Below are 12,179 nucleotides of genomic sequence, written 5' to 3'. Positions count from 1 at the left end.
TTGGTGCTGAGGCTCCCACTGGCTGTTCCAATTGTTGCCTCAACACGTTGTAAGGGCCTGAATATTCATTATCTTCCTTCCTGTGAAACATTACGGGTTTTTCTTTCTCTTCACTTTCCTCTTCTTTCTGTTCACTTTCTTTTTCTTTTTGCTGTCTCTCCTTCTCCTGTTTTTTCTTCTCTTCTCTCTCCTGCCTTGCCCTTCTTTCACCTTCCTCTCGCTGTCCTGCTATTTTCATCCAGACTCGTGTCTGCTCATAACCTTCCTTTTTCATTTTCTTCTCGTTTTGCTTACATTTCTTTTTTATGTTTTGTTGTAACTCCCTAATACATGCCGTGGATAATTTTCCGTTGAATTTGTACTGTTTTATCCAATAATATAGGGGGTTTACTGCTAGACTATCCTCTTTTTCAACTACCTTCCAATCCTTACATGGGAGTTCTTCAAGGACCTTTTGTTTTTCTTTACTTTGTCCCTTCCCCATTTTGAACTAAATTTGGACCCAGTGGTTCTTAACACCTGTCGTGTTCTAACACTGGGGTTATTTTCAACAAGATGGTGATCAACAACCTTTTGTGGTAAAATTCTCTTCAACCTTTTCAGGTGGAATTTTCTTGCCTACAAGCATCCACAAAGGCTCACCATTTGTTTCTTGTTGGTTTGGTATAAAACACAGTTACCTAGTGGTAATTGTATTTTCATTCATACATTCACACTTTCACACTTCGCGCGTCTTATTTTTCCAGACCAGAGGACTCCGCTCATCCTATGTAGAGTTTAACTAGTCTGCGGGGTGTCTACTCCGCCTACGGAATTTAACTGTCTGACCTGATAGAGTCTAGAATTGTCAGGGTTTGTACTTCTTCTTGTTTTTATACCTTTTCTCTATTTTACTATACTTTTTTTTTTTTTTACTTCTTCTCACTTTAATTCCTTTTAAACAAAATTTGTACTCACAATCTCTGCGTCTCTGGATCTCCTTCAACCCTCGGATCCCAGCCCGCAAGAGAGGGACCAGTCCCGGAAAGGGTCTTAATGCTGTGGCCACAGTCTTGCCTGGATCTCGCTTGCCCGCTGGGATCGTCAGGTGTCTTGGAATTCCGGCTCGAAGGACCAAAATAAATGTCAGGTTTAAACCCCAACACTTGCAAAAAACACTGCCTGTACAAAAGAAGACACAGAGAGGTGAGTTTCTTTTACTTGCAAGGAGAGTGATGGAGACTGCTCAGTTACAATTCTCCTACCAACTCTGAAACGGCCCTGCCATTTATTTAGGAATGCCCTAGGTCACAGGAGGTCTCAACTGCTACGGGGGAAGGGTGTCCTGACTATCCAGTTGAGACCATTTAAAAACAAACCACTATCTGCCTCATACACACATTCTTCTGCTCGTGGTTGACTGCTTGAGCAATCAACTGTCCCCTTCTGCTGGTGCCACATCCTGCAATAAAAGCAAGTCATGCATACATACACATAGAACAAAGCTATACCTATCTTACCAACTTGTAGCTAGAAAGGCAAACAGTTAGACCAGCAAATTGGATAACTTATCTACAACAGTTCCAACAAAAAGCCGTCTCCGCCCCTTTTATTAACTGGGTACAAGTTTGGCATTTCCATTCCAACAAAGCATAAGGACATTTGTCATGAGCTTGTCTTGCCTGCCCAGGTGTTGGTTCAGTAGATTATACAATAGCTAAGGAATACATGCCTTTGGTGTGATAACTTTGGAGATTTTTCCATCCTACTGCCACCTAGAGAAGCTGGAGAAGAATACTCTGGCCATGCCCCGCACTGGCTTCATGCCAAGCAGAGAAGACACACAGGAGCTGCTGTCCGCCGCTCTCTGCAGTGTTACCCTGCCCCTAGTGCTCGGCTAACAGTCAACTCTCACCAGTTGACGTCACTTCCCAGACCTGGCTTGTTAAAGGGGCGCTTTTGTGGCATGACGAGGAGCTGGGGGGATAGTGTAGCTGATGTAAGATAGGCCTGGGACCCTGCCCAAGGCAGACACGGTCATTGGAAGACATTTACTGTATGTACGGGGCAGAGACGAGAGTTACTATTGAGAAAAGATACCATTTACTGCTGTCAGCTTTTCTACACACAATGTTCTTAAAATACAAGAAAGAATGGATGAGCACAAAAACTAAATGCAAACCAGCACTTCCTATACATGATAAAAAAGAACAATGATAAATACATAAAAAAAAAAACAGCAGCTGGGGAAGGAGTCATGCCAACCGTGGCCAGCGATTGGCTGCCTGGAAGTGAAGTGCCCAGCCAACGCGGGAGGTGCAGCTGGGTAACCGCGGAAAGGTTCTCCAGACCCAACAGCACAGTAGCAACAACAATAATGAAACCTCAACTCTGAACTTGGCATCACTTCCTGTCCTCCATGGCTTCCTTTCGCTGCTCATATCTCATATACGGACCATGCTTCACTGGCTGATACAAATGTAAAGGTGACCATTTCCTGCCGAGTTGTGTTCAACACTGTTGTAAAGACAAAAATACTCAATTTCTAAAGAAGGAATTCGACTTGGGGGAAATGGACACCAACCGCCATCAACGCTTTCGCCATCCTCCCTTTTGCCAGGCTGACTTGTGTTTGTGTCCAGTGCCGTGAATACTTTCCCATTTCATCATCACCTGGGACTGTCAGAAAGACCATTCGAAGCCTTTCTGGTTCCAGTAATGCTTGGGCTGACCACGTGAGGCTGCCCCCAGCCCCTCTTGACCAGCTCCAGAGGGGTTCGTACCCGCCTGCCTCCCAGTCAGACGCTCTCCTGCGTGTTTCCGCGTGTGATAAGCCAAGCTGGGTTTGGAGAAATACATTTTACCACACACCGAGCAGCTAAAGGGTTTTTCTCCTGTGTGCCTTCTCATGTGTGATCCCAGGAGTGACTTTCGAGTGAATCTTTGGCCACAAACAGAGCAACCAAAAGGTTTTTCTCCAGTGTGTTTCAGCATGTGAAAAGACAAATACTGCTTGGAGCAAAAATGTCTACCACACACCGAGCAACCAAAGGGTCTTTCTCCTGTGTGCTTTCTCATGTGCGATACCAGTTGGGAGTTCAGAGGTAACCTTTCACCACAAACGGAACAGCCAAAGGGTGTCTCCCCTGTGTGTTTCCGTGTGTGATAAATCAAACTAGATTTGTAAGGAAATTTTTTACCACACACCGAGCAACCAAAGGGTCTTTCTCCAGTGTGCTTTCTCATGTGAGATACCAGTACTAACTTTTGAGGGAATCGTTGACCACACACAGAACAACCAAAGGCTATTTCTCCAGTGTGTTTCATCATGTGAAAAGTCAAATACTGCTTGGAACTGAAGTTTTTACCACAGACTGAGCAACCAAAGGGGTGTTCTCCTGTGTGCTTGGTCATGTGTGACACCATTTGTGACTTTACAGGAAACCTTTGACTACAAACAGAACAACCAAAATGTTTTTCTGAGTGTTTCAGCATATGATAAGCAAAACTGTTTTTGTGAGAATAGCTTTTACCACAAACTGAGCAACGAAAGGGTTTTTCTCCTGTGTGCATTGTCACATGTGACTCCATGTACGACTTTTGAGTGAATCTTTGCCCACAGACATAACAACCAAAAGGTTTTTCTCCTGTGTGCGTCCGCATGTGTTGGGTCAAATAGCACTTAAAAGTAAATCTTTTAGCACAAACTGAGCAGGTGAAACGTTTCTTACCCGTCTTCTTTTCGGAGCATTCAGAGCGTTTATTGTCAGTTGTATCTCCTTCACAGTTCGGATTGCTGCTCGGAGTTTCTTCATCCTCAGAAAAGTGTGACGTCGTGTGAGCGCTATCTGTCAGCGGAGCCAGGAGCTCGTCTGCTTGGGATCGTCCGCTGCTGCCTGGAGGCTCCGCCCCTCCGTTCTCCTCACCGGGACTATGATGACGCTGTGAGGACTCGGGTGGTTTGTCTTCATGCTCTTCAGTCTTCACCTTGGTGAGATCCGCCTCCTCGCTCTCCTGAGTGATCCAGAGTTCCTCCTCTTCCTCCTTAACGTGGGGCGGCTGGGGGTCCTCCTGCTTCCAAGTGGAGCTCCCCCCCTGCTGTTGAGGACCAATCATGTGCTGGACGTCTGAAGAAGACGAGCAACGCAAGGACTCGGGTGGTGTGCCTTCATGCTCTTCAGTCTTCACAGAGACACTAGTCAGAGGCACCTTGCTGAGAGCCGCCTCCCCGCCCTCCCGAGTGATCCAGAGTTCCTCCTCTTCTTCTTTAGCGTGAGGGGGCCGGGGCTCCTCCTGCTTCAAAGCGGGGCTCCACCCCTGCGGATGAGGCGGAAGTCCTTCCTGACGACCAATCAGCTGCTGGACATCTGCAGGACGCAAACGACACACACTTGAGACTCGCTGCACACGTTCCATGTAGCGCATGCGTGTGTTGTGGATGTCCATCATCGGCCTGTGTCACAAATCTCCGACATCGGAGCGTCGACAAAAGCAGTGGATTCCAGATTCCCCCCAGCCGTCCATCCAGCAGTGCTGGCGTTTGCTAGCATGCTAACAGTAGTGGGAGGGATATCAGACGTGTGGCGACGCAGAACGGAGGAGGTTTGACTGCGGACTGTTGGCGGTCCAAAATATGCTATGTTACATTTAGCGGCTGAGAGGGGGGGGGGGGCTTCTTGCGCGGAAAGAAACAGCCATCCCAGGTGGAGTGACTGTTTTGTCATCTTCTACTTTCCTCCTTGCTAACACTGAGAATGGCTTATGCCTGGGAGGTGTAACAGTCAAAGGGGCGTCTCTCACCGAGTCTGCCACGGAGCGATGGCAAAATGTTCCGAAAATCAACACATGCTGACAGAATGTACATGGTGGTGTACTGATGAGGTGAATTTGCTTACGTTCCTCGTGCTAGCATTCTTTCACTCTAGCCACAGAAATAGATAAATGTGTGCTCATGTCCCACAAGGATTATGGACACAAAAGTGAAGTTTTACTTGGTAACTTTTCGCTTTTCCAGTGTTTTCATTTGTCCAGTCAAATTCTTTGTGAAAAGCTCCGCCGCCTCCGTCAAGCTAACCATCATGGCGGCTCTTTGTTTACCTTTGTTTGGGGCTTTTTGTCCGTTGATGGTTTGCTGGGAGTCGGCGGCTCTGATTCTCTTTGACTGGACGTCGCCATGTTACCATAGCAGTTAGCATCGCTCCACATTCTGTCTCGTCTTCACTTCTATCTTGTCTAGCACTCCAACGCTCCAGTGTCAACTTCTAGTGTTACGGTCGCCGTGAAACTATACAACTGTTGAATCGCACATTTTAAACGTCTGTCTGGCGCCTCGGAAAGGGACATCCGCTCAGGTCGCCTTGTGCCGCATGATCCCTCTGCGCATGTGCAAAACACGGCGCCAGCCGGCCAGCTCGTACTACGCATGTGCAAAGTTTCAGTCCTGCTATTGATTGGTTTCACGTGACGTCACATGCGTTTTTTGTCAGCCTCGCCTCAAATGAGGGCAAATACATAAGCTAGTTACAAATATTTGTAAGTAGAAGACAAATCAGAGCAGAAATACTTCACACGTGTTTTTATAAAACCAAACTACAAACGGAGAAAAAAAACACTCTGGCCAGCTATTTTTGTTGTCATTAGAATAGTAAAAACAAAAGTACCTCTGGTTGTGGCAAAGTCAAGAAATGAAGTGAAGAATCAGGCTGGTCGGATTCAGACGCAGACCCTCGTTGGGGCGCAAATTTTGAATGTATCATCATTCTGGGAACATGTTTTATTCATAAATGCCGATTTGCCTCAGATATAGTCCACTATATAGTCCACTATCAGATACAATTAGTGGGAACCCCTAGTTAAGTTATTTATTATTTATTTCCCCTCCCTTATTTGTATTTTGTTACTTTAATTCCCTTTTATCCTTTTGTCTTTTACAATAGCCTACTTTGTCTTTATTCTGGAATTAGTATGTAGATACTCAAGTGCTACCTGACTCCACACGATCTCAGTCACACGGCGGAGGAAGCTCTTATTAGCTGGGTCTGCGAGAAGGTAAACATGGCGGAAGATCGCTGGGTTTGGGCTAAAGGTTCTTCTTATCAGAAAAGCTTGACGCCACACATGTGAACCCACAAGAGAGAATGAGGCCCTTCCTCCTCCTGGAGTCCAAGGCTCCTCTGTCCTCCTCTGTCCTTTTAGTCAGTGACACCTTGCTCCTGGGGGACTTTCTAGCATAGGAGCCACCTCCTCTCCAACGGAAGGAGCCCCCTCCGGATGACCAGCGCCTCATCCTAGATTTTATAAATACAGTTTTTCATGACGACTGACCTAACAAGCTTAGATTCCCATACAAACTGTATTTATGTGTTGTCTTCAATACTCACGTGTTGTCTTCAATACCGCCGCAAGATGGCGGAAGTGTGACGTCACGGACGCTGTAGCTACCGCAAAGCTTCCATGGAAAGAAAAGGCTTTAAAATGGAAGGGAGGATAAAGGACATGTCATCGAGGCAGTGAATGCATCACCTTGGGCCACGCGTGAACGGCCTGAAGCATTTATTTGGTTGGATCCACACCTTGCTGCTTCTGGATGAGATGATATCTCGCAAGCAAAGGAGAAGCTCTGCCCCCCACCCCCAGGAATGATGACCTGATAAAACTGGTGAGATAAAAACCTGATCTCAGCAAGGTGCCATTGATTGGTGTCTCTGTGAAGACTGAAGACCATGAAGACAAACCAGCTGAGTCCTCACCACTTCATCACAGTCCAGGTGAGGACGATGGAGGGGCGGAGCCTCCAGGCAGCCACTCAGCACAGCACATGACCACATAAGCTGATGGAGACCACCAAGGAGGATCCCCAGCAGACAAGCTCTTAGCTCCGCTATCCGATAGCAACGACGTAACGTCACACTCTCCTGAGGATGGAGAAGCTCTGAACAGCGATCCGGACTGTGAAGGTGACACAAGGACTCCCGCTTGCAACAGACGCTCCACAGCGAGCACAAGGAAGAAGGTCACACGCTTCTCAGGTTGTTCTTCTAAAAGGCGCACTTTGACTCAACACAGGTCCGGGCATTTAGGAGAGAAACATTTTGTTTGCTCAGCTTGCGGTAGAAGCTTTTCTAAAAAGGAAACTTTGACCATGCACGTGAGAACGCACACCGGAGAGAAATCTTTCACTTGCTCCGTGTGCGGCCACATGTTTGCTCATCGGGCGACTTTGATGACACACATCAGCACACACGGCGCAGACAAATTGTTCACCTGCTCAGTTTGTGGTGATCCGTTTGCGAGGAGGTGGAGTTTGATGCGGCAAGACACAGCGGAGAAAAACCTTTCGGTTGCTCCGTGTGCGTTACGACATTTGCTCACAGGGCGACTTTGGCCAAACACACGACAACACACACTGGAGAGAAAAACTTCACTTGCTCCGTCTGTGATAAAAGATTCTCTCAAAAGGTTGGAATCACGTTGCACATGAGAACGCACGCTGGCGTGAAACCATTTAGCTGCACCATCTGCACCAAAAGTTTCTCTTATAAGCAACATCTGACTCACCACATGGGGACACACACCGTCAAAAAATCTTTTGAGTGCTCAGTTTGTGGTCAGAGGTTCTCTCAGAAGTCTCATAAGGCGGTACACATGAGGACGCACACGGGAGAGAAACCTTTTGGTTGCTCAGTTTGCGGCCATACATTTGCCATACGGCGCTGAGGTCCACTTTGACAAAACACCTGAGGATGCACACTGGAGAGAAACCTTTCAGGTGTTCTGTTTGCGGTAAAGGATTCTCTCACAGGGCGAATATGGTATCGCACATGAGAACGCACACCAGAGAGGAAACCCTTCAGCTGCTCAGCTTGCGGGAAGCGTTTTTCTTGAAGGAAGAGTTTCAGCATTCACATGCGGACGCACGACAGAGGTGACGGTTCCCTGCCCGGTCTGTGCTGAGGGGGTGTCGGGATTCGGTGGTGGGTTGTACTTGGCGTGTTGCCAAGACCAGCAACTCAAGTCGTCCGGGAGCAGTACGTCAAGGAGACTGACAACGTGTGTGACTTTTTCATATGTTATATATATTTGGTCTGTTTCTGCTTTTATGCTGAGAGGAGGTCATCGCTCCTTCCGGGTGTAGGACAAGCCACGTGATCTGCCAGTGCAACGCGAAGCCCAGCTTCAAACGTCACACTAAGCTGGACTAGTTCCGCATGTTGGGAGACCACACGGCCAGACTGACCAATAAAAATGACCCCCAGGTGGGACCACTTGACCTTTTGACCCCTGGCATGTTTCAAGCTTGTACAAGGGAGGAAACCTAGGCACGGTTTCAGCTATGGTAAACAATTCATTTGTAAAACTCTGCCCGTATTTCTTGTCAGATACACCTCTCACTTTAGAGATTCCCACCAGATCCCCTTGTTTGAAATTAAAATGTAACTGTTTTTGACACCTGAGGGGAAAGGTTCAGTAAAGATTTAGAAAAACCTGGAAAGTATTTTCTGAATTAACTTGATTCGGTTTCATTTTTAGACTACTATGGTAAGCATCATTGTAGCTATTGACTAAATCCTAGACTATATCTATGTATCTCTGCGTATTGTTAGCCATGAAAAATTTAGCCATCCTGGTCTTAAGACTTCTGTTGAAACGTTCAATAACTGATGCTTTCAGATCGCTGGCTGTGGAGAAATGAACGATGCCGTGCTTTTTCAGCAAAGCTGCTAACTGTTTATTGAAAAATTATTTGCCTAGATACGTTTGCAGCTTCTTAGTTATTTGGTTTTCTAAAAAGATGGACTGAAAAGCTTCCACAACTTCAGCAGCTGTCTTGTCTCTCAGCACGCGCACACAGGCTTTTTTTGAAAACACATCTATGACGTTTAATAAATATTTCTAGCTGTCGTTGTGATCAGCAAGCGCGCACATATCGCAAAGATCCGCTTGAAATTGATTTAAAGGTCTTGGTACAAACACTTTGTTCCTGGGAAAGTGAACTCTGGCCGGTTTGTGCAGAGTATACGCATCTTGCTTGGATAAAAAATCTTTCACTTTGTCAAGTTTCACATTGTGACCCACTTCATTCTGCAAAGCTTGATGTAAGCGGTTCACCCTGCTGAAGCCTGCAGGGTTTGTGGGGTCGTAAAATACAGTGCATCCGGAAAGTATTCACAGCGCTTCACTTTTTCTACATTTTGTCATGTTACAGCCTCATTCCAAACTGTATTAAATTAATCTCTTACCTCAAAATTCTACACAAAATACTCCATTATGACAATGTGAAAAAAGGTTTTTTGACATGTTTTGAATTTATTAAAAATAGAAAACAAAAAAATCATATTTACATAAGTATTCACAGCCTTTGCTTAATACTTTGTTGATCCACCTTTGGCAGCAATTACAGCCTCAAGTCTTTTTGAATATGATCCCACAAGTTTAGCACACCTATCTTTAGGCAGTTTTGCCCATTCTTCTTTGCAATAAGTCTCAAGCTCCATCAGGTTGGATGGGAGACGTCTGTGCACAGCCATTTTCAGATCGCTCCAGAGATGTTCGATCGGATTCAAGTCTGGACTCTGGCTGGGCCACTCCAGGACATTCACGGAGTGGTTCTGAAGCCAATCTTTTGAGATCTTGGCTGTGTGCTTCAGGTCGTTGTCCTGCTGAAAAATGAACCTTCGCCCCAGCCTGAGGTCAAGAGCCCTCTGGAGCAGGTTTTCATCCAGGATATCTCTATATATTGCTGCATTCATTTTTCCTTCTATCCTGACTAGTCTGCCAGTTCCTGCTGCTGAAAAACATCCCCACAGCATGATGCTGCCACCACCATGCTTCACTGTAGGGATGGTATTGGCCTGGTGATGAGCAGTGCCTGGTTTCCTCCAAACATGGTGCCTGGCATTCACACCAAAGAGTTCAATCTTTGTCTCATGAGACCAGACAATTTTGTTTCTCATGGTCTGAGAGTCATTCAGGTGCTTTTTGGCAAATTCCAGACGGGCTGCCATGTTCCTTTTACTAAGGAGTGGCTTTTGTCTGGCCACTCTACCATACAGGCCTGATTGGTGGATTGCTGCAGAGATGGTTGTCCTTCTGGAAGGCTCTCCTCTCTCCACAGAGGAATGCTGGAGCGCTGACAGAGTGACCATCGGGCCCTTCTTCCCCGATCGCTCAGTTTAGAAGGCCGGCCAGCTCTAGGAAGAGTCCTGGTGGTTCCAAACGTCTTCCCTTTACGAATAATGGAGGCCACTGTGCTCATTGGGACCTTCAAAGCAGCAGAAATTTTTCTGTATCCTTCCCCAGATTTGTGCCTCAAGACAATCCTGTCTCGCAGGTCTACAGACAGTTCTTTTGACTTCATGCTTGGTGTTTGTGCTCTGACATGCACAGTCAACTGTGGGACCTTATATAGACAGGTGTGTGCCTTTCCAAATCATGTCCAATCAACTGAATTTACTGCAGGTGGACTCCAATTAAGCTGTAGAAAGATCTCAAGGATGATCAGTGGAAAAAAGATGCACCAGAGCTCAATTTTGAGCTTCACGGCAAAGGCTGTGAATACTTATGTAAATGTGATTTCTTAGTTTTCTATTTTTAATAAATTCAAAAAAGTTAAAAAAAAACTTTCACATTGTCATAATGGAGTATTTTGTGTAGAATTTTGAGGTAAGAGATTAAATTAATACAATTTGGAATGAGGCTGTAACATGACAAAATGTGGAAAAAGTGAATCGCTGTGAATACTTTCCGGATGCACTGTATTTTGTGCATGCGGCTATCACTTATAGTGGCGATGATAGTGAATGACGTGGTTCGGCTTTAACATCCTAATTTACAGGCAGAGTGAGACACACACACACACACACGCACAGCCCACACCAGAGGAGCAGACGGGGGTTGGAAGAGGTGGGGGCTACAGTGGTCACACGGTAACAAGTATGTAAAAATGTATATTTTATTCAAACAACCCCTTATTTATTGATTGTGTGATAAATGCACGGCTACATCTGTGCAATAAAAATGAACGGACACATCTGTGTGAGACAATGTGTATATTTTATTACATGGTCACAAAGACATACATGGATTGAATACAATGACAAAACATACATGGATTGAATACAATGACAAAACATACATGGATTGAATACAATAAAGCTACTCTAATTAACATTAAAGATAATAAAAGATTGTAATGGATGTTGGATTGGTCTGGGAAAAAAAGACTCACAAACAGTATTGAAATCCAACCTAGCCGCTTGTTGTAGTATGATCATCAGATTGATGCAACTGAGCACACCCCAGTCGTTGGAATTCAAAGTCGCCGGGTCGGGGCAAGTCAATATTTGATCATCATCAGTTTGAAAGAAAGACAGCTCACTTTCCAACAACCTCTTTTTGGATGCTTGATCTTAAAGGCCACAGGAGAGTCATGAGAGGTTAGGAGCCACCATGATGGTTAGCTTGACCAAGTTCTCAGTACACTCCAAAGACTTTTTTTCTAGTTTCTTTATTGGTCTTTTGGTTCTCTAACTGTAACTGTTGTCCTTTGTCTTGGATCTATGTACGTGAACAGGCACAGGAGACGTTTACAGGTTTTAGAACTTCATCTTTGATGGTTATGTTTATATTATTTGACTTTGTTGTCTGTGTGTACCGTCATAAGTTTGTGCTTCACACATTCTTTGCCGTTAAAGATTGTCAGCTAATGGCAGCGTCCTCCTCCGCTGTTGTCTTCGATACCGCTGCAAGATGGCGGCGGTGTGACGCCATGCGTGCCGCTAGTCAATACCGCTCCAAGATGGCGATGTGACGTCACGACTACCGTAAAGCCTTCCGTCGAAAAAAGGAAAAGGCGGAAGTTAGCAATAGCTTCCAAAACAAAGCGAGCACGTGACTGACGGGAATTTATTTCATCAAGCGCAACGTTAATAAAAATGTCCTTCACCAAAGAATTTGTACGGGAGCGGTTGATGATGGCTGCTGACGACATATCCGACATGTTTGAAACCACGAAAGCGTCGTACGAGGAGGAACTTTGTCGAACGAGAGAGGAGAACGAGCGACTTCGACAACAACTGGAAGCTGTTAGCAAGACTGGAACCGTGCAACACAGCAAAGGTTATTTTGGTATTTGGATTTGGACATATTTGCCATACATTGCAGTGATGGAAACAATACTGCGGTTTTAGCCGGAAACAAAC

At 45.6% G+C, this 12,179-nt stretch overlaps 1 protein-coding gene across 2 annotated transcripts; it reads right to left on the bottom strand.

Annotated features, from left to right (window-relative positions):
• Positions 1-184: 184 nt before the first annotated feature.
• LOC131127584 (gastrula zinc finger protein XlCGF57.1-like) lies at positions 185-5,349 on the bottom strand. 2 transcript variants are annotated; one of them, XM_058069628.1, is made up of 2 exons: positions 5,077-5,349; positions 185-4,346 (listed from the first exon to the last, which is right to left on the bottom strand). In XM_058069628.1, the coding sequence occupies exon 2, from the start codon at positions 4,093-4,095 to the stop codon at positions 2,662-2,664; it is 1,434 nt and encodes a 477-aa protein (XP_057925611.1). In that variant the 5' UTR covers positions 4,096-4,346; positions 5,077-5,349; the 3' UTR covers positions 185-2,661. The 2 variants fall into 2 exon arrangements, with proteins under 2 accessions (XP_057925611.1, XP_057925610.1); XM_058069627.1 differs by lacking the exon at positions 5,077-5,349 and having other exon boundaries at positions 185-5,057.
• Between the last annotated feature and the right edge of the window lie 6,830 nt (positions 5,350-12,179).

Source organism: Doryrhamphus excisus, chromosome 4 (genome assembly GCF_030265055.1).
Source record: "Doryrhamphus excisus isolate RoL2022-K1 chromosome 4, RoL_Dexc_1.0, whole genome shotgun sequence".
NCBI classification, from domain to species: domain Eukaryota; kingdom Metazoa; phylum Chordata; class Actinopteri; order Syngnathiformes; family Syngnathidae; genus Doryrhamphus; species Doryrhamphus excisus.
Note: the sequence above shows the minus strand (reverse complement) of the source record. Positions and strands in the feature narration are given on the sequence as shown.

Coding starts and splice junctions, on each gene's coding strand:
- LOC131127584 (XM_058069627.1), bottom strand. CDS start 4,428: ATGATGGACATCCACAACACACGCATGCGCTACATGGAACGTGTGCAG.